At 39.5% G+C, this 20,450-nt stretch overlaps 1 protein-coding gene across 1 annotated transcript in view; it reads left to right on the plus strand.

The window, feature by feature from the left end:
- BARD1 (BRCA1 associated RING domain 1) overlaps positions 1 to 19,925 on the plus strand; it is a 46,492-nt gene extending 26,567 nt beyond the window's left edge. The window contains exons 7-11 of the mRNA XM_057412370.1: positions 4,330 to 4,438; positions 6,099 to 6,234; positions 7,250 to 7,342; positions 18,342 to 18,439; positions 19,218 to 19,925. Of these exons, the coding sequence (XP_057268353.1) occupies positions 4,330 to 4,438; positions 6,099 to 6,234; positions 7,250 to 7,342; positions 18,342 to 18,439; positions 19,218 to 19,547 (766 nt within the window). The 3' untranslated portion in view covers positions 19,548 to 19,925. The remainder of the gene's footprint in view (positions 1 to 4,329; positions 4,439 to 6,098; positions 6,235 to 7,249; positions 7,343 to 18,341; positions 18,440 to 19,217) is intronic.
- Positions 19,926 to 20,450: the final 525 nt, after the last annotated feature.

Here is a 20,450-nt window from a genome sequence, read left to right on the forward strand (position 1 = left end):
TAAAGTGGAGCAGCTTAAAACTCCTGATTACGCAGTATTATATAGTTATTGTTTGCTTGTACTAGAAGCTGTGCAAGTTTGGGACTTCTAAAGAATTGACAGGGGTGTCTCCTGATTTAACTTGTCTGTGGTCACTTGTTTCCTGAAAGTTTAATGAAACATTTAGAAGGTAGCTGTTAAATTTCTTTCTGACTATAGCAGTAACCTCTGTTGTCTTCATACCATAGACTTCAGCAATGTTGCACTATAAACTGAATTTCATTTCTAAAGCTTTTGCTAAGAAGTTCTTTTATCTGTCACTCCTTAAGATACTATCTATCATCTCATGTAAAGTTATACTCGGAAGATTACACTGAGTTGCTCTTCACTGGGCTCATCTTTGTTCTCAGCACAGTCATTCTGTTCTTTGATTGGAATTTGTTCTAGCTGTAGTAGCCCTCTACTGCCTATTCAGTACTTTAATGACTTACTAATAGGAGACTGCTTGTATCAAAGGATACATCTGACTCTTGAATGTTTAAAACAACTTACAAAAAGCCCTTTTTCGTTCTGATAAAAAGAAGTATGCCTCAGAGACCTTGTATTCTAGCTTAAGCACTAGAGACATGTTTTATCTATTGTAGAAACAAGTGTGTCTTCCTTCTGAGTGTGGAACTTACGCTGCTAAGCAAACATGTACACTGGACTTGTTCTCAGCAAACCCAGACCTATAGTAGGAACACACAAACATAGTTACTGATATTTCTAAGAATGCTCTATCTGTGTGTGAGGGTGGACCTAAGATGCATGTCTCACTTAACTTTGTTTTGCAAACTGAGTCAAAATTCATTTTTTACTCTGAACAAAGTGGATGATTTCTCTTGTTTAGTTTGGCTGAATAAAGACAGAGTTGAGCACATGCTTTTGCCAAAAGCTGTTTCCCATTCCTGTGCCTTACCAGTGTTCTTGTGGCTGCATAGATGTAGTCCTTGATCCTAAAATACATTCCTGAAATGTTAAAAATGGTTCCTCAAGCAACTGCACTCATATGTGTACCAGCCCAACAGAGAGTGGGCAAGGTCTTGTTCTGATCATGATTACTTCTTGGATGCTTAGTAGGTGCCTAACTAAAAAGAACAAATCATTTTCCATCTCTTTTCTCTTTAAAAAGGACATGTAAATCATAATGCCATACTTGAAATCTGTTGTTAGGACATGTTCTTTGCCTTAGTTTTTATTTTGCAAACTCTTTTCTCCTGTTACAGCTACTTTTCACACTTTCCTTAAGCTCAGCAAGCTGCTTTGTTACAAACATGCAGAACTCTTACATCCATCCCTTAGGCTGAAGTTCCTTTTTTCAGACCTCAGCTCCCAAGTTTGTCACTTTTTACTTTAACTATGCTATCTTAACATCCTGTGAATAGCCATTAATTCTTTAATGATGCATAATGATGGGATAGCAATACATGGTAAGAAGCAACTGATACCATCATAAAAAAGGAGGAAAAAAAAAAAAGAGAATACAGAGGGAGTAGCTGGAACTCTTGTTTGTACAGTTTCATTAGTAAAAAATGTGCTATATCTAACTGTGGAGGTGTATATATTTATCTATGGTAAACATTCATGAATTGTTTTCAACAGTCAAGGACCTTACTGTGACATAGGATGTGGGGGAGAAGACACTCTCAAATCTCTGCTACTGCATGGAATGATTTCCCCCCCCCCCTGCATAGTTCACAGTAAAAGATCAGCCATCTAGTCTAAAGGTGATTTTAACATATGTGCTAATATACATCCACCCCTTCTCCTTATGCATTGTTCAAAGGAACTCTGTCCTGCAGCAGTGTGAATTGAATATGACTTTTATTTAAAGAAAGGGCAAGAGCTACCCTGATGATGTACGACAAAGCAGGAGCAGCATGACAATATTTAATGGGCTGCAGCTCCCAGGACTGGGCTGAGATTTAACCAATTATGTTTTAGGCTGCAGAATTTGTATTATGTTAGCTCTCTGCTCATTAGTACACAAAAAAGTTTGGGGTTGGTAATATTGTAAAACTAGCTATCGTAAAATACCATCCCAGAATCTTCTGTATGGGATTTTTGTGGGTTATTTTCCCAAGAGGCACATCAGTGAGCAGTGCTCAGTCAGGAGCGTAGAAAGGTGCTAAGATCTGATGCATCTTTCAGCACTGCATTGGCTAAAGCCCCTTGGTTAAGTCAGTGAAAACTTAATGATTTGAGCTTATATTTGGACTGTATTGGGTTATAGAATTCCCTATAAAGTTTCCTAGATTCCTTCTCTGCACAAGGGCGTGTGGCTGGCTGAGAGACAGCACTTCAAAGATGCAGTGTTTTTTTGACCTCTTCAAATGTTTTATTGTTTGATGACTAAACTTACCGGATTTCGGATACTGAGTCAGGGCTTTGTTCTTGGTGACAAGCTTCCCCTTCATAACGAGCTTTTATTATGGTTTTTGAGAGCCAGAGCTACATGAGGTGGGGAGAAGAGGATCAGTTGGAATAGCCATTATTCTTGCAAAGGGCAGAGCAAGCAGAATATTCCCAAGAATCCTGGCGGAGGATCAACCAGTGACAAGTGGCGTCCCTCAGGGGTCTCTACTGGGACCAGTACTATTTAATGTCTCCAACAGCTACATAGGCAGTGAGATTAAGTGTTCCATCAGCAAGTTTGCAGATGATGCAAAGCTGAGTAGTGCAGTTGATGTGCCCAAGGGACGGGATGCCATTCAGAGGGACTTGGACAGGCTCAAGGAGTGAGCCCAAGCAAACCTCATGAGGTTCAACAAGGCCATGTGCAAGGTCCTGTACCTGGGTCAGGAAAAAACCCCCACTATCAATACAAGCTGGGGAATTGAGAGTACCCCCAAACTACTCTGTGATTCTATGAGCTGGCAATGTGCGCTTGCAGCCCAGAAGGCCAATGCTATCTTGGGCCACATCCAAAGGAGCGTATACAGAAGGACAAGGAAGGTGGTTCTGCCCTTCTGCTCTGCCATGGTGAGATCCCGCCTGCAGTCCTACCTCCAGCTCTGGAGTCCTCGGGACAGGAAAGACATGGACCTGATGGAGGCACTCCAGAGAAGGGCCACAGAAATGTTCAGAGGGCTGGAGCATCTCTGCTATGGAGACAGGCTTAAGAGTTGGGGTTGGTCAGCCTGGAGAAGACTCCAGGAAGGCCTTGTTGCAGCCTTTCAGTTCTTAAAAGGGACCTGTAAGAGAGACTTTTTATCAAGGCCTATTGTGACAGGATGAGGGCTGATGGTTTTAAGCTAAAGGAGGGGAGATTCAGGCTGGGTGTGAGGAAAAAATTCTTTATGATGAGGCTGGTAAAACACTGGCACAGGTTGCTCAGAGAGGTGGTGGATGCCCCATCCCTGGAGGCATTCAAGGCCAAGCTAGATGTGGTTCTGAGCAACCTGATCTAGTTGAAGATGTCCCTGCTCATTACAGGGGGCTATATCTAGATGAGTTTTGGAAGACCTTTCCAAACCAACCCATTCTATGATTTTATGTTTGTTTAACAGCGATCAGACCTGTTTTTTGTCTTCAGGCTTTTGCTCACTACTGCCCTGCAGCTGCAAAGTTGTGTGAAGAAGAGAAAGAAGCCATGGCTGTGCTTGATGTTGTGTTTATAGCAACTCATATCTGTCTGAGTAATGCTAAAAGAACGGGGGAGGAAATGGGTCTTGAAGCGTATCTAATAACTATGAGGTGCCACATAGGATGAATAGTGTTCAACAGAATTGGCAAAGCAACTAAAATCTGAATGAATTTGCTATAATGTGTTCTGTGGAACAGCATGCTGAGCAAAAATGAGATGCATGCTCAAATTCTGGAAGTGTGAGGGAGTCACAGTTCCCAAGTAGGAGGCAGATAGTTTTTCCCATAAAAGCATAACTACATCGAGCTCTAGTGTTTAACACAGTATGTAGAATCTTCTGACATGTCTTTTATGGCAAATGGGTAAGCCAAAAATACATTTCTTGATTATGTGACTGTAATGAAATATTAAAGCTGAAGTTTCTAGGTCTTGTGAACGATGTCAAAATGCGTGTTGAAACAGTTTAACAAGGACTGGGGTTTATTTAACCAAACATACTGCTCTGAACATCCCTTACTCCTCAACTGAATGCAGCAGCTTGTAATTCAGTATCCATCTGTCTTGGATGCAGTTGATGCAGTTCTTACTTGAAGCTTTGTGGGTTTTAGATGAAATTACATATTAATAAGAATGTGGGAGGGAAAGTTTCCCAGCTAATGTTCCCAGTTAGTTAAGAATCAAGTCACATTTTATTTACTTAAACCCATCTGTGCTTGTTTTGCCAGTAATATATTTGGTCTGCGGCCTGTGGACTATGCAGAAAGTGAAAAGATGAAGTCTGTGCTAATGTTACCAGTGAAGAATGAATCATTTCCATTTAACCAACCCTCTGAGGTAAACATGTGTGATTGTTTGGTTTTGTTTTGGTTTTGAAAAAAATGTAAGTCATCCTGTAAGTATTGAAGGCTTGGACTAAAGTACAGTGCATCACCTGCCTTTACAGGGACATTTAAAATGGGCTGGGAAACTAACTCAGCCAATATTTCTAGAATGTATGTGGGACACTTACAAGCTCTGGTATTCAGTGTTACAGCTTCATCTGGGAAAACAAAGGATGTTTCTTGTAATGTGGCTTTAGCATAGAATAATGACCCTTGTGTTATTCTTGAACTATTGCTGATTTAACTTTGCTGTTGTTTTTCTGCATATTTGAATGCATTCTATGTACCAAACTGTCTGAAAGCAGTAACATCTTTGCTTTTTGTGTGCTCTTAAAATGCTGTTCCAGTATAATTCTTTGTCCAAAAATGAAGATACCAGCTCAGCAGTTAAAAACAGGTTTTGGAAGATTGTTTTGGTGGTTTCTTGCCAAAGACTTCTCAGGACTTGTGGTCAAAATCAGGTTATCCTAGTGATACCAGCAGTCTTAGTCTACTCCAGGGTATAGAGCCTGTTATGTTCCCTCCTTATTGAGGTAATAAGATAACCATTGGCCAGAAGTAAACTGTTGCAGCTAAATCTGCAAGGATCTGACTGTTACTCCCACCTGAAGCAAATGAAAGATGCAGCTTTTCTGTTGCAAAGATAACCCTCAGTATTTGCATTTGCTTTGGGATGAGTGTGCACCAATGGGTGCTTACTAGCTTGTATGGATGATTTGATCCGAAGCCTGAGACTTTACGGTAACTGGGTCTCAAAGGTGTATCTGTATATGGGATCTGGGAGTACTTATAAAGACCCCAGAGCTGAAGCATCACATCCTTGTCAGCATAAAACTTGAGCAAGTAGATCCTTTTACTTTGCATTAGCAGTATCCGCATAAAACAAACTTAGCATTCATTACTTACACAGCAATGTATTGGGGACTTTTTAGTAAAAGGAAACACACATGTTAATTATACAGGCTACTCAACATATTGGTAGTGTAGCTGTGGGTAATGCTTCATTAAGAAAAGGAGGCTTTACTATATTGGGAATTATTTTTTTCTCTTTCAACACTGCAGTCAGACAGGCTGTTTCACAATGTTCAACCAGCTACGTGTGTGTATACCAGTGTCCTTATGGAAAAAAAAGGCAAGTAAGAAAAAACTGATGCACAAGCTGGTTTGGTACCTTGCATAAGCTAAATGAAGTACCTCAAATGTCAAGCTTTTTTCCTCTAGAACTGGTTTGTTATATAGAGATTTATTTAAGGACCCTGTCCACTAAACTTGTCATGAATTGTTTTTCAAAATGCTTATTATTATAGAATGGTTTGTTTATAGGTTAATTACAAAATGGTAGAATAATAATGCTTATTATTATAGAATGATTTGGTTTGGAAGGGACCTCAAAGCTCATCCAGTTCCAACCCCCTGCCAAGGGCAGGGATACCTTCCACTAGAGCCGGTTGCTCCAAGTCCTGTCCAGCCTGGCCTTGAACGCTGCCAGGGATGGGGCTGCCACAGCTTCTCTGGGCACCCTGTTCCAGTGTCTTACTCTTATTAAATAAAACTGTTGAGTTAGTTGCTTTATTTATGTTCCTAAACATTCAGTTTATTTCCTGTTCATGCAGATACTGAGCTTCAGCCAGCCAAGAGATGGACCTCTTGGTATACTGGGGAGCAGTCTTAGTGTGGAACAACAGAAACTGCTGAACAAACTAACAACAGTTCTGAAGGCTCGAAGGTGTACTGATTTTAACAGCAGAGGTATGCAGTCTTGATGAAATGTCTCTGTCCAAATATAAGTACTACAGTTCTGCACTTCATCCTTTAAGATGCTAGCTGCAACAGCATTTTTATCGTTCCTGATTAGTGTAGTTTCTGAAATCCCTGAATTATAGCTGTAGTAGAATAATGGTGTGTTGTTGCATGTAAATACATATAAAACCTTGTTACTACAATAGGAATCTTCCAGGGGAGCCACAGTTTGGCAGTACATTTAAAATCACTCTGTCCTCCTTGAAGTCTCTTTACACTTCTTTTACCAACTTAAAGGTCTCTGCTCATATGAGACACGATAAGATTCTTATCTTTCAGAAATGAGTCTTAGGCAGATGGTGGTGCCTTTAGAAAGAGCATGTCATCGAGTAGAAGTTGGCAACTTTTTTCTCACATGCTATCTTGCTTTTAATTTGGTTCTTCATTAAGATGATACAGCCAAATTATGGGCTTTGGGTGGTTTTTTTTTCTTTTTCACCTTTGAGGAGAATTTTGTCTTAATCCCTCCTATTAGTTGTTGTTTGGAGTGCTGCCTTTCCTGCTTGTGAAAGAAATGCTAAGGTTATTTTCCCCTACCATCTTTCACATCTTGATTATTACTCCAGGATTGTGAGTTAAGTTCTGTTAGCTCCGAGTTAAAGCTGTGAGATCCCATAGGAAGATTCCTGTCTAAGTTATATTTAACTTTAAAAGGCCTGGGAAAAAAGGTACTATCCTATAAACCAGAGCCTCCTCTTCTAAAGACTTCAGTGTTAGCTTAGAACTATAGAAGTATGACTTCTCTTTTTCACAGCAGGTATATGTTGAAACCCACAAATTTTCTAATAGCTCTCCTACTTAATCTTATCATAGTGTCACAAAATTCACATACTTGTGCTGGAAAGAGTGGCTGATAAATTATTATAGTTTGTTTATTCTTTAAATGGTGATTGATTGCTTTTCAGCCAGGCATGGTTCTGATTTTTATGTGCTTTTAGTTCTACTGATGTCATCTTTTTCCTAGTAACTCATCTCGTTATCCCTGATGTTCCAATGCCAAAAACTGTCAAATGTATGATGGCTATTCTGACTGGATGTTGGGTCCTCAAATTTGAATGTAAGTATTAAATATATGGGATTCCTTGGGTTTTTTGACCACAAATTGTAAATGGGATTCCAGAGAAAATTTTCTTTTCTAAACCAGCCCTAATATCAATACTAGCTTAACATAAAGTATGAGGGGGTTGGTTTTTCAACTCCTGAATGGAATGACAAGAGAATTAACTTAGATACAACTGCTCCTTCCTTGGCAAATGTGTGCATTTCATTGTTAGATGTAATGGGTTGGTCTTATCCTAAGTGTCAGTAGGGAATGAATTTGTTTATTGCTACATTACAAGTGATTTGAAAGATTATGGAAGATATCCTGGGAGAGGAGGAAGGAATTTATTAAACCCTTGGATTTCTTATAAATAGCTTCCCTTGAAATTGATAGCAAAGTTTTGCTTGGTCAAGGCCTGTAGGAAGGTAAGGTGTTGCCTGTTTGCACATAAGGTGAGATCTGTTGGAAGTTAAGATTTCTAACCAAAGTTGGTCTGTCATCATAAGCACCTTTTGTACTTTCCACTGAAGTTCTTAATAACTTCAGTTATAAAGAACTTCAGTTTCAGTTGAGAAAATTGTCGGGCTTTATGCAGGCTCAGGCAGATCAATTGTGTATGTAACTTTCAGTACCCATTTCTGTGCGTGTGAGCCCAGCAGACTGGAGTACTTGTCAACTAAAATAGTAACCTCCAAAGGATGATTTGCACAGTGTCCCTTCAGCGTGTGAGTAGTTTTGATGTAATTTCTCATGTAATTTGTAATTAGTTTTCATACAGTGCATGCTTCTTTGAGCAGCTGTTCAGTGGACTTGCACCAAATCTGCTTTTTATTCTTTCTAATATATTTCTTAGTATCCGCTCTCACAACAGCTGTAAAAGCCATTTTCTTCCCCTTGACCTTTATGGCTAAGGCCTTTTAGCTAATAAGTACCCTACAAATGAGTTAATTATCCATGGAAAACTCAGACGAATATTCTGGTTTTCTATTGTGTGACTAAACATCAGAATATAAGGATTCTTTAATAGTCTAAATTTTCCAGTCACTGAGGTTTGTGAAGGTACTGCTTAAAGCTTCAGAAGTTGCATACTAGTTTTTCAAACAAAGCACAACTCAGACTCTTGAAGACTGGGTTCTTTTATTCGGAGTGTTCCTGTGGCTTCCAGGTAGTCAGTATTTGTTCCATGCTTTTTTAAAGGGTCTCTTGAATTGCTGTCCCTTCAGAAATGTTTTCTGCAACACTGGCTATGTTTGTAGCCTTATGAGAGCTTGCAAAAGGAAAACATTGGTGCTGTGATTCCTACAAAGAGTAGCAGTTGAATGTAACATGGAGAAATACTGTTTCAAGCAAGCAGGGGGATTTAATAGACTCCAGATGCTTTGTTGAGAAGCAGAAGGGAGACAGTTTTCTGTTTGGAGGTAGGGATGCAGGAGGAAACTCAGAAGACTTAGAAGTGATATTTGGGTTGTATGATGGGAAAGGGTGTGTTCAGGTGCTCTGGAACAACATGCTGCTTAGCTGACTGAATAACCTGTTTCTGTGGGGAATCACTTGGCAGGTTCTTGGCTTCGCTCAGGTCAAGAGGTCTGCATACCTTCTGTCATTCTGCTAGGATGGGTTTCCTGTTTTTAATTGTATCTTTTTGCTGGTCACATGCTTAGAAAAATTCACCTGAATGGTAGGGAGATTAAATTAGTGAGACCTGAGTTTAAATCTTTGTGGAAGAACTTTTATAAGCTATTGGAAAAGAAAAAAACATAGTCTGAGAGTTATTCGGGGACTATTTTCATATTTTTTTTGTTTGCACCTGACTTTTATTTTATGTTGTTAGTACTGATTAGTACAATCCTGGCTGCTAATGCTCCCAGCTTAGTAAGCAACATACCACTTAAAAGCGAGTGATTCCCCTCCCTAGTGGGAATTGTTTGTAATAACTCATGGGGTCTGATGCAGCTAAGTGCCTATAATTAACAGCACCACTCCATCTGTTCCCACCAGTCTGTTATTAGTCTTCTTCAGAGTCATTACAAGTTAAAGATTGTTATAACAAATAATGGGACTCCTGCTGATGGAACATGTGTCTAGGAAAAAGAGGTCTTTGCTTTTCCATAATTTCTGTCAATTTTGCCTTCTGTTTGTTTCCTTAAATGTGATGCAAATAAACTTCCAGAAGTGTGCGCATACCGTGGCTTACTTCTGTCAAAGCCACTGTAAATAGATTGAAGGAGTTGCTTATAGCTCAGTGATCTAGACTGTTCAAAACCTTCACTGAACTGTTTGAGAAAGTAAAGCTCAGTGTAGCACTTACTGAACTGCTGACTGTGCATAAGTGAGCATTTGAATTTTTTTACTACGAGGCAAGCTGCATTTGTCTGTTATTTCTAAAGTTACGTTTATAGCCCCTACATAATTATACCACTTCTTTAAAAAACATCACATGCTTGCAAAACCCAGTATTTCATTTAGGAGTGTATTTCTTATGTTAACTTTTCTGTTCTAACAGGCTTTCAAGCTGTGTTTCTTTAGTAAAGAGCAATTTGCTTTTCTTGTTTAATTCTACGGTGCTTCTGTTTACATGTGTCTATACACACAGATAAAGCATCCATTAGTATCATTGGAGAGGAAATGGGGAATTTTCTGAGCTAAACGTAAGGTCTCTAAGTATTAGAGAGCCAAGGTTTAAATACATATCTTCATTTTTTGGGTTCCCTTTTTTCTTCAGGTAGATTAGGATGAAAGGATGCCGCCACTGAGCAGTATTAGATCTTCACAGAAGAAAAATTTCACCTTATCAGTTGCAGTTCCATATTTTCCATGTATATAATACACTGTCAGCAATATATGCACTTTCAAAGCAGCATAGGATTCAGTTGAGACACTGTTGTCACAGTGCTCCTTGCCCTTGGCCATATCTTTCATTGGTTTCATTATTTTATTGCCTTCATTATTTCTGAGATGGTAATAGGGCACAAAGTAGCGTATCATTATCCTTCTGCAAGTAGGCTGAAACAAAGATTCAAAGTATCACTGTATTTCCTCTGTGCTTTTTATAGAGCATAGAATAATGTAATTAAAACCAGCAGAAGTCTTTAATAGCTTTTCAGCTTGTTTTTTCTTAAACTGATTGTCATCTGTTAAAGCAGGGGATGAAAAATGATCTTGGTAATGATACACATTGGAACAAGCTTGTGTCAGTCTTTGCAGTGAAGCATTTGGCAGAATTCTAAGCATCTGATTGCTTACGCCTTCATCTGTTTTGCTTACCTGGAGCAACGGCAATGATTCAGCTCTGATCATATAAAAGAATGCAGAACCTCCATGGTTTCCCTGTAAGGCCACAGAACAACTGGAGGTTGACTGGAAAAGCTAGGGAATTGCATGACTGATGTTTTAAGGTGAAAACATTTTTATGAGTTTCTTGGAGTAGTATGCCCATCCTTGTTTATGCTGTTAGACAGGAAAAGTGCAAAGTTGTTTGAGCTGACTGCTTCTTAGGCTCCAGTGTCTCTCTTCCATGCATGAACTTCCTTCAGGTAACAGGCTGATACTCAGCAAAGCCCTCTCTCCTGAAAGCAGCTCAAAACTTTTCATCACCGGAGTTTCATGCTTCTTTTGCAGTTGGAGGCTTACTTCAACTGCCTCCTCCTACAAAAAGACTTAGCTCTGTGGGATGTGGTTGAAATCTGTGTATGCATGTTGTGTACTGGGTGTAAAGCTGCGAGGAATGCTTCACATCAGCAAAGTCTGAACGCCTGCACTCCTGTAGTGACTGCAGCCTCTGGAAAAGAGGCAGCAAACAGTTTTGTTTCAAATTCAGCACAAAGCTAGACTGTGAAACTTTTGGGGTTTACAGAGGAGAAAATGGGGTGAGAATATCTTAAATGTGGTGTTTGCCCTTTGTCTGCAGAGCTAGGAAGTGGGCTGTTTTGAAATAAAGTCTACAGGAAAAGGAAACCAGGTTTCCATTATTCCCTCTGTTCTAGGTCATCCAGATACTCAGTTTTTCATATTTAGAGTCCTTGTGCTCTAACTCTTAGTTTGAAGAAAATATTGCATTAAGGAAGCCCATTGTAAGGAAAAGGATGGAAAATACTAATTTAACAGTATGTGGTGGGATCCAGAGGATAAGCATACTTGGTGGAATTTAACATGACCTCTCCTCCTCACCTCCAGTCACCTTGGTCGGTCTAGAGGACACCTGTGGCAAACATTGATTCCTTAAAGAAGTTAGGACGCTTGGGGGTTTAAATGATGTAGTGATTTTCATATTATATGCTCCTAGCATCTGGGAATTGATGTTTAAGGACTTCCTAAGCATCTGCTCCATCATGTTTAATAAATATCACCTGGATAACTTGTTAACAACCTTTCTTAAGCCGATTCATTTTAGTCTGTACAGCATCTTGTGTCATTTCTGTGTGTTAGAAAAATGGACTGCTCTTGTTTAACCAAATGAGATCTCTGCCTCTGTGAAAATCTCAGATTCTGAAGTTACTTTGTAAGAATATGAGACAGTATAAAAACTCTTCTCTGTGCTATAGCAGAGACCGGTAATGCTGTTGATGAGAGCAAATTGAAGCTAGCCGTGCCAGATTTCCCTAAGGCTTTCTCTCAGTCTAGATTTCTTCCTTTTCTAGGAAAATAATCTTATCAGGCTTTACTCAATCTGCATGTAAATCTTAAAACCCAGTGCAGGCTGAGCTGAGGAAGTTTCAGTTGCAATCTACTAGATCTTGGATGTGCAGCATTTTATCTTCTTTGTTGCTATTGTGTATTTCTGAATTGCCTTTGGTGTTCTAAGAGATTTTTTGGACTAACCCCTGCTCTTTCCTTTGTTAATGCAAATCCAACAAAACTCCGCTAAGGCTAATTGAGTTGCTGAGAGTTACCCCTGGGTATCTGTGGGTGATTACTACTTGTCCTTGGCAACCAGTTCTTTCTATACTTCATCCTGTTTAAGTTGTTTTTGCTGATGCAGTTAGTTTCATTATAAATCAGTAAGACTTTCATAAATAAGGATCATAGGCCTCTGATCTTAAATTTTGCAAATAACGCTGTTATGTATACCAGCACTAGTAGCTCCTGTTGTATCAAAGGTCAAATAATGATACTGGGTGGTCACCCTTTTAACCTGCTTGTTCCATTATATACCCGAAGGTGAGAAGGTAGGGGCAACCGTTCAGTGAGGTAATAAGGTTCAGCGTAAGTATTGATGCTTTACTATCTTGCTAATAATGGGGGAAAAAGATCAGTATATTCTCCTTGCCAAATGTAGTAGCATCAAGCTAAAATGTGGTTGTATTAGGCTAAAACCCTTTTTCTGCAGTATTTTCTAGGGACTTGAAAGTAGGCTTGTTTTTCTGCCGGCATTTGGTGCAAATGATTTTGTTTACATCTACAAATTGCAAGTGTGAAATCAGCTATTTAAGAGGCTTTTAAAAATTCTAATGTTCTGTATTTCTAGGGAAGAACCTTGCATGACCACTCTGCACATGTGATCTTGCCCCAGTGTGTTTTTCTCTCGGGCAAGCTTTATTAACAAGTGCTAGCAAACGAGAACTGGACACTGCAAAACAGCTCTGGTCCACATGAAGTGCCCTGCTACATGTCTTGCCTTTTAGAATCATAGAATAGTTAGGGTTGGAAAGGACCTTAAGATCATCTAGTTCCAAACCCCCTGCCATGGGCAGGGACATCTCACACTAAACCATGTCACCCAAGGCTCTGTCCAACCTGACCTTGAACACCACCAGGGATGGAGCATTCACAGCTTCCCTGGGCAACCCATTCCAGTGCCTCATCACCCTTACAGTAAAGAGTTTCTTGCTTATATGCAATCTAAACTTCCCCTGTTTAAGTCTTAACCTGTTACCCCTTGTCCTATCCCTACAGTCCCTAATGAAGAGTCCCTCCCCAGCATCCCTTATAGCCCCCCTTCAGATACTGGAAGGCTGCTAGGAGGTCTCCACGCAGCCTTCTCTTCTCCAGGCTGAACAGCCCCAACTTCTCAGCCTGTCTTCATACGGGAGGTGCTCCAGTCCCCTGATCATCCTTGTGGCCTCCTCTGGACTTGTTCCAACAGTTCCATGTCCTTTTTATGTTGAGGACACCAGAACTGCACACAGTACTCCAGGTGAGGTCTCACGAGAACAGAGTAGAGGAGCAGGATCACCTCCTTTGACCTGCTGGTCACGCTCCTTTTGATGCAGCCCAGGATACGGTTGGCTTTCTGGGCTGCGAGCGCACACTGAAGCCAGCTCATGTTCATCTTCTCATCAACCAACACCCCCAAGTCCTTCTCAGGGCTTCTCTGAATCTCTTCTCTGCCCAACCTGTAGCTGTGCCTGGGATTGCTCCGACCCAGGTATAGAACCTTGCACTTGGCATGGTTAAACTTCATGAGGTTGGCATCAGCCCACCTCTCAAGCGTGTCCAGGTCCCTCTGGATGGCATTCCTTCCCTCCAGCGTACCAACCGAACCACACAGCTTGGTGTCATCGGCAAACTTGCTGAGGGTGCACTCAATCCCACTGTCCATGTCACTGACAAAGATGTTGAACAAGACCGGTCCCAACACCGATCCCTGAGGGACACCACTCATTACTGGTCTCCAGCCGGACATGGAGCCATTGACCACAACTCTTTGCGTGCGGTAATTGATCCAACTACTGTGAATAAACTAGAGGGCCATTAAAGTGTAGTTGCAGTAATCACTCTCTTTAGGGAAAAGAGCATGTTAAGTGAATAAACTTGGATCAACCTCAAACCTAGAAGGTCTACAGGTCTTACTGGCAATAACATCAAGGAATAAATCAAGATGGGCTGAGATCCTGAGTAAGTTGAATGGTCTTACTTTATTTTAGAGCAGAACAGACTAGATTTTTAGTCAGGCGTGCCAGTGAAGAATGTACAGTGAATGGGGGAAGGAAAACAACGTAACCCTTATCTCTACCTCCACCTAAAATTACAGGTGTCTTCTCAAAAGTAAGTTTACTTCACCCTCCATTTTCAGAGAGTTTCTTTAAGGATGTTCTTGTTCTTCCAAGGTTCAGCCTTGTTCTGAATTGCTTTTCTTGCATAAGTACTTAAGTTGTCCATCCCAATTTCAGAAGGGAGGTGGCATAGTATTGATGGTGTCCTGATCACTTTCTAATTAGGGTAATAGCAATTCTTTGTTTCAGTCCATTCATTTCAGCAGTGTCTTGGCAGCAGGTTCTAACTGGTGACTTTTCAATACAGTGATGGACAAATGAGAGTCTGTAATCTCACGAGTTCTGGGAAGCAATTTAACATAGCTCCTGTTTGAAGTCAAAGGGTGCTATACTTCTGACTTAAATAGGAGTGCTGTAAGGTCAAGAGAGCTTCTGGGAATGTCCCTGTAAAAGAAGTGGAGTGATGTACCTTTGAGTGCATTATGGAATTTTATTTCCTTTTATATGTCCTCTTAATCAGCATGACACTCAGTTGGATGGAGAGACTATTAAAAAGGAACTGTCATGTTATTCAGCCACTTACAGATGTTAGCAGCTTTAGAATTAATAATGCCTACTCAAGAAAAAGACCTGGGCTTTATTGAATGGATTCAGCACTCAGTTTTCACAGAAAATAAAATCCCTATCTGTAAAAAAAAAAAAAACAAAAAAAAAAACAAAACAACCCAGAAGCTGAGGTTTGCTCTAATCTTCTGTTTGTATTCTGTTTATACTTCTAATTGAGTATGCTCTAATCTTCTGTTTGTATCCCTACTCATAAGTGTGAAATTGAGGGCTTTTTTTTTTTAGCACCAGGTCATTTGGTGGTGGTTGTGCCATCTCATAGAAGGATGATAAAGCTCATACATTCCTGGTGCTTCCAAGTGACACTGAAGCTAATTATGCTGTCTTTGAGAAGCTCAGTTTGGCTGTTGGAGCCATTGTATCTGCAAATGATAATGCAAAACCAATAAACTAGAAGCAAGTGACTTTTCTGATTTCTTTTTTATTGTGGTATGTGAATTCTTTAATTCTTTAGTACAGAATCTCTTTCTAAGTATGCAGGAGTCACTGAAGAGAAATGAGTGACTCAAAGCAATCGGTCTGAACAAAGTCTGCAGTTAACGGACATACTGGTCTCTATCACTTAAATAAATTACTTTAGCTCCGTCCTTCTAATTAGGAGGTCTTCCATTCCTTGACTGTTCACCTTACGTTTGTAAGCACCTTCCTCAAACACTGGTTGCTAACTGCATCGGTTTTCTGAATATATAGCTAGACCATGATTCTGATGATACGTGTCTTCAGTCATTCCTTGTTCCTTAGGGTCTTTTGCTGTTACCTTGTCTGTACTGTCTTGTCTCTTTCCAAGTGATACTCTTACTACAGATTGGCTGTGCTGTTGGTGGCAGGATTGCCATGAATTATTTTGAAGTCTGAAACACCATCTCCTCAGAGCTTGAGGATTGCAAAGACTGTCTTTCCTCTTTTGCAACCTGCACATAGTGTTAGATGAGACTGCTTAAAATGTCCCTGAGCACAGTAGTTCCAAAAGCATTTGTAGTTATCTCTCAAATATGACAAGACCCATGAGTCAGAGCAAGTTCTGCTTCTACATCTTGCATGAAAAATATGTTTGGGAATTGAAAATGTCCTAGTTTTCTACCACCAAATACCACAGAATCTGTTGCTCCACAAAAGGGCTGGGTGTGTGGTAGGTCTAACGATGTTGTCCCTTAACATGCTTATGTTAAAGGAAACACCTGGGCACTGAGAACTTACGTTCATGGGTTTTTATGGTAAAATACCTTCTGTGCCACAGATCTGTTAAGGCACAGATTTGTTGTGATTCTAGCTGGTTAAGAAAAGCCAAAATGAATCATCGAATCATAGAATAGTTAGGGTTGGAAAGGACCGTAAGATCATCTACTTCCAACCCCCCTGACATAGGGGTTTAATAACCAGAGCACTCATCACACATACACTAGCTAGACAGATGGTCTGTTTGCATGTTTCCAGTTTTTCAAGGTAACAAATGTTTATCTTGTGGTCCTTCTAGATACGATGAAAACGGGATGTATAGGTGAGCTTCTCTTCTTGCTCTCTCGCTTTGGGGCATACAGGTTCCTTGGAGAACTTTGGTGTGTGAAATGGACGGACATATGTATGCATACAGTCATAACCTATTTTTCTAACATAGACATTCCACTAACAGTCAGTTTCATAACTTAATTTTTAGTTTCTCAGGCGAGTAGCGGTACAAAAAGAAATTGTAGGTTTTTTTTATTCATTCAACCTTTTATTACTTTCCTATCACATTTGCTTCATTTGCTAATGCTGGCTCTGGATGCTCTATTTGTGATGTACTTATTGTATAAAACCCTCAGCTATAGTGAAGCTTTAGGTAGTGAAAGTCCTTTCATAGAGTTTTTGATTGCAGATTGAAATAAAACATGCTCTTAATGAATGGACAGTTTTGTTCTTTAGATGAGATGGTTTTTCCTTTATTATAAGTGGCATCCATTAACATCTAGATTTTCTTGGAAGGAAAGAATAGCTGTGTAAGTTAGAGAGAAACTGACACAGGAAGTCTTGTTGAGTTGTGATGATAAAAAAATACTGAAATAACTTAGATTTATTTTTGAGTTATGAGTGCTTTGAAAATGTATTCATTGCTGTTACCAGTAATGAATATGTAAGTTGCTATTCCAGAAAATACATGACTAGGTTGCTTTTCCAGTTCATGTTAATTTTTCTAGAAGGAATGAACTACTGTAAATAATCAGTCTTATACCTGTACATGGAGGGATATTTGCCATAGTATTCAGCCAGTTCTGGTTTTCTGTATAGGTTTATCTTTATTGATTTAACTACATTGGAGGACTTCGAGTAATTAAAATATGAATTCCCATTGCATTGTGTGAGTTACGTGACCTCATAGTAAATTACTAACAGTTGGCTATCAAGATCTCTCTACATTAGATAATTCCTGTCTATTGGCTACTTACTGCCATGGTATCCAATACTTTTGTCAGCGATACTTCTCTTTATAGTCTTGTGCTTTCTTCCTTTTTAGGATCAACCCCTCACATTTTACTTCTGATTTTGTTCAGTTTGTATTTTTTAGGTACTGTGGGTTTCGTGTTTGTACAGTGGAAATAAGTTGCCTGAGTAAGAAATGCTGTGCAAGGCATGAAGTGCTATTTTAACAGTTACCAGCTCTGACAGCACTGTAAATCCTCATGGAGCAGTCTACAAAATTAGCTTTGCAAACCTTTTCTTGGGTAATTTTTATTAATGAGTGCAGTGGATGTGTAGGCAAAATGTTCCATCCTTGAATGGGTGACCACAGCAATCTCTCTTTCCAAAGTGAGGTCAGGTAGTACATTTAAGTGATGTTAGCAACACATTAGCACATTCTGTATTGGAAAAAAAAAACTAGGCTTAAAACAAGGTAAAACCATGTTGACTCTAAAAGACAATATCATTATGCAGCAGTGGTAACAAAAATGAATGCCACTGTTTAAACCCTAGCATAAATCTCCAGATTGTGCTGATCTTGGAGATTTTGAAATCCCATCTGATTTGTTATTTGAGGGCATAGCTGTTCAGAAGCCAGCTTTGTGCTTGCTTTGTAATTGCTCTTTATCAGGCAATTGCTTCCATTTCATAACTGCAGAGTTGGTTCTACATGCTGGATTTAAGCTTCCAAATGATCAGCATTCTGACATTTGACATTAAGCGGTTGACCCTTAGTGGGTAAGAGGAAAAGCTAAAAACTCCCAGTGTTCATAGCACTGATTTTAGTGTGATATTACTTCTCCCCGTCTTAACTTGCATCTTCAACCCCGTGGTTGGAAATGTTCTCAGGTTTAAAGGCAAATTTCTAAAGCACATGGGCTTTGATGCTATGTGGATGCAATATTTTGCATTGTGGGTTATCCTTTTATCTTAGTGCATCTCCTGAGTCCCTAAAATGTCATGCAGCCTCTGTTAAAACATGGGGTCTCTAATCTTTGCCTTCCTCATTGCGGTTTTTGTAGGGGTACGAGCCTGTCTACGGACCACAGCTCGAGAACAAGAAGAGAAGTATGAAATTCAAGGTGGCCCACAAAGAGGCCGGCTCAACAGAGAACACCTGGTAGGTTTTATCGCTTGAGACAGATTATTTTAATGACCTTTGGTTCATGCATTTTTTTTTTGCCCTTTGCCACATGTAAAAGTGCAGTAGATGTAAAAGTTTAATGTGGTCTTGTACAGAAATTTGATTACGTGCAAGGTGATGGAAAGAACTGCGAACACCCATAAAGCTGTCATTTTGCTCTATTAATAGATATGTTGCTATAACCTTGTCAGAGGCTGCGCTACACTCATGGAAAAAGCTGTATGGGACCGGAAGTGATGCTGCATCAGCCTTCTCTCTTCAGCTTTAGAAGCCTGTTGAAATTATCTGATGAAAGAAAAAGGGGTTTATTACTTCTTGTTTCCATATAAGGCCACTTTTATATTTAACTGGCTTAGTTTCTGGTTACTTACTGGATTACACTAAAAACGTTCATTAAATGTTTTGTAACAGTAGTTGTACAGAGTTGTAGCTCACCGTTCAAATCCTTTTATGCTGGAAAATATTTGAACATAAGCAAGAATTTGCCATGTAAGCAAGCTTTTCTTGATTGCATACTTACACTGAGGATGGTACATAGAATCATAGAATGTTCAAGGTTGGAAAGGATCTTAAGATCATTGGTTCCAACCCCTGTGGCATGGGTTGGGACTCTTCTAGCTTCCTGTATTGATTATTTTAAATGATGTCTTTTTGTAGGCACTGATTATTCCTTTCCACTGTTTTCCAGTGTGCTCAGTTGTGATGACCTGTATTTATACTTCCTTTTTTTTTTTTTTTCTTTCCTTCCACATAGCTGCCTAAGTTGTTTGATGGATGTTATTTCTATTTCTTGGGATCTTTCAAACATCACCAGAAGAGTGACCTTGTGGAGCTGGTCAAAGCAGCAGGAGGACAAATTTTGGTTAGACAGCCAAAACCAGACAGCGATGTGACGCAGACAATAAACACGGTGGCATACCATGCAGAATCTACTTCTGACCAGAGATTTTGCACTCAATATGTGATCTATGATGTATCTTCTAAATTCAAGCCGGAGAAAATTCGTCAAGGCAAAGTCTGGATGGCCCCCTCCAGCTGGCTTATAGACTGTATGATGTCATTTCAGCTCTTGCCTGTAAAATGAATATCCATCTCATGAGCAAGGTTTTGAAATGTGGTGGGTCTGGAGCAGTTGGAACACTTTGGTAAACATTGTTCTGCAGCTATGATCTGTGTTTTGCTCTTAGGAATACAGGAGAGATCTGACCATTTCAATGAGTTGCTAAAATCACTGAAGTGCTGGAATAAGAGAGATAAATATACTGCATTGACAAATGTGCCTTGGGTTCTTTAATATGCTTTGGTTTTGCATTTAACTGTAATAATCACTGACATTTTGCAACTAAGATTGTGCATAATGAAACCTTTTTCATTCTTGATTAGAACCATCCCTTTGTAAGTAATAGAACATGACCCCATTTATTTTGTGTTTAATATCCATTGACAAGGATCTGCTGTATGCGTTCTCATCTGTCAGATGAGACAGGAAAACATCCTGCAGCTGGATTTTGAAGGAAATTCTTGGCATGGGACAAGTCTTATAGAAATTGGAGTTGAACTAATGGCCTGAATTTGTTTGAGGCAGATGATTTTGAAAACAGGGTCTTTAAAATTTAATCTTGGTCTACAATTCCTTATTAGAGGAATTCCTTATTCACGTCTGTCCTCTTTCACACTTGTAAATGTGTAACTTAAACTCTATTCTATTTTCTGAAGATTTTTAAGCGTCAGGATCCATATTTAATTATAATGAAAAATATTTCTGTAAGTATCGATGATTACTATCATGGTTGCTTAAAAAATTAATGCTCAAAAGAATTGTGCCTCACTCTGCACAACTATACTTAAACTTAGCTGTCTACATTGGAGCAATATTTGATTCTTTCATATTTGTTAGAATATTTCTCATAATTGATCATAAGTTATTGTCAGACTTCTTCACTCTGTGCTCTTATGTAATGTCATGCATCTTTTGTATTGTCTGTGA

Source organism: Pezoporus wallicus, unplaced genomic scaffold (genome assembly GCF_028554395.1).
Source record: "Pezoporus wallicus isolate ANWC-B61680 ecotype Strahan unplaced genomic scaffold, APGP_CSIRO_Pwel_v1 contig_6566, whole genome shotgun sequence".
Classification (NCBI taxonomy): Eukaryota; Metazoa; Chordata; class Aves; order Psittaciformes; family Psittacidae; genus Pezoporus; species Pezoporus wallicus.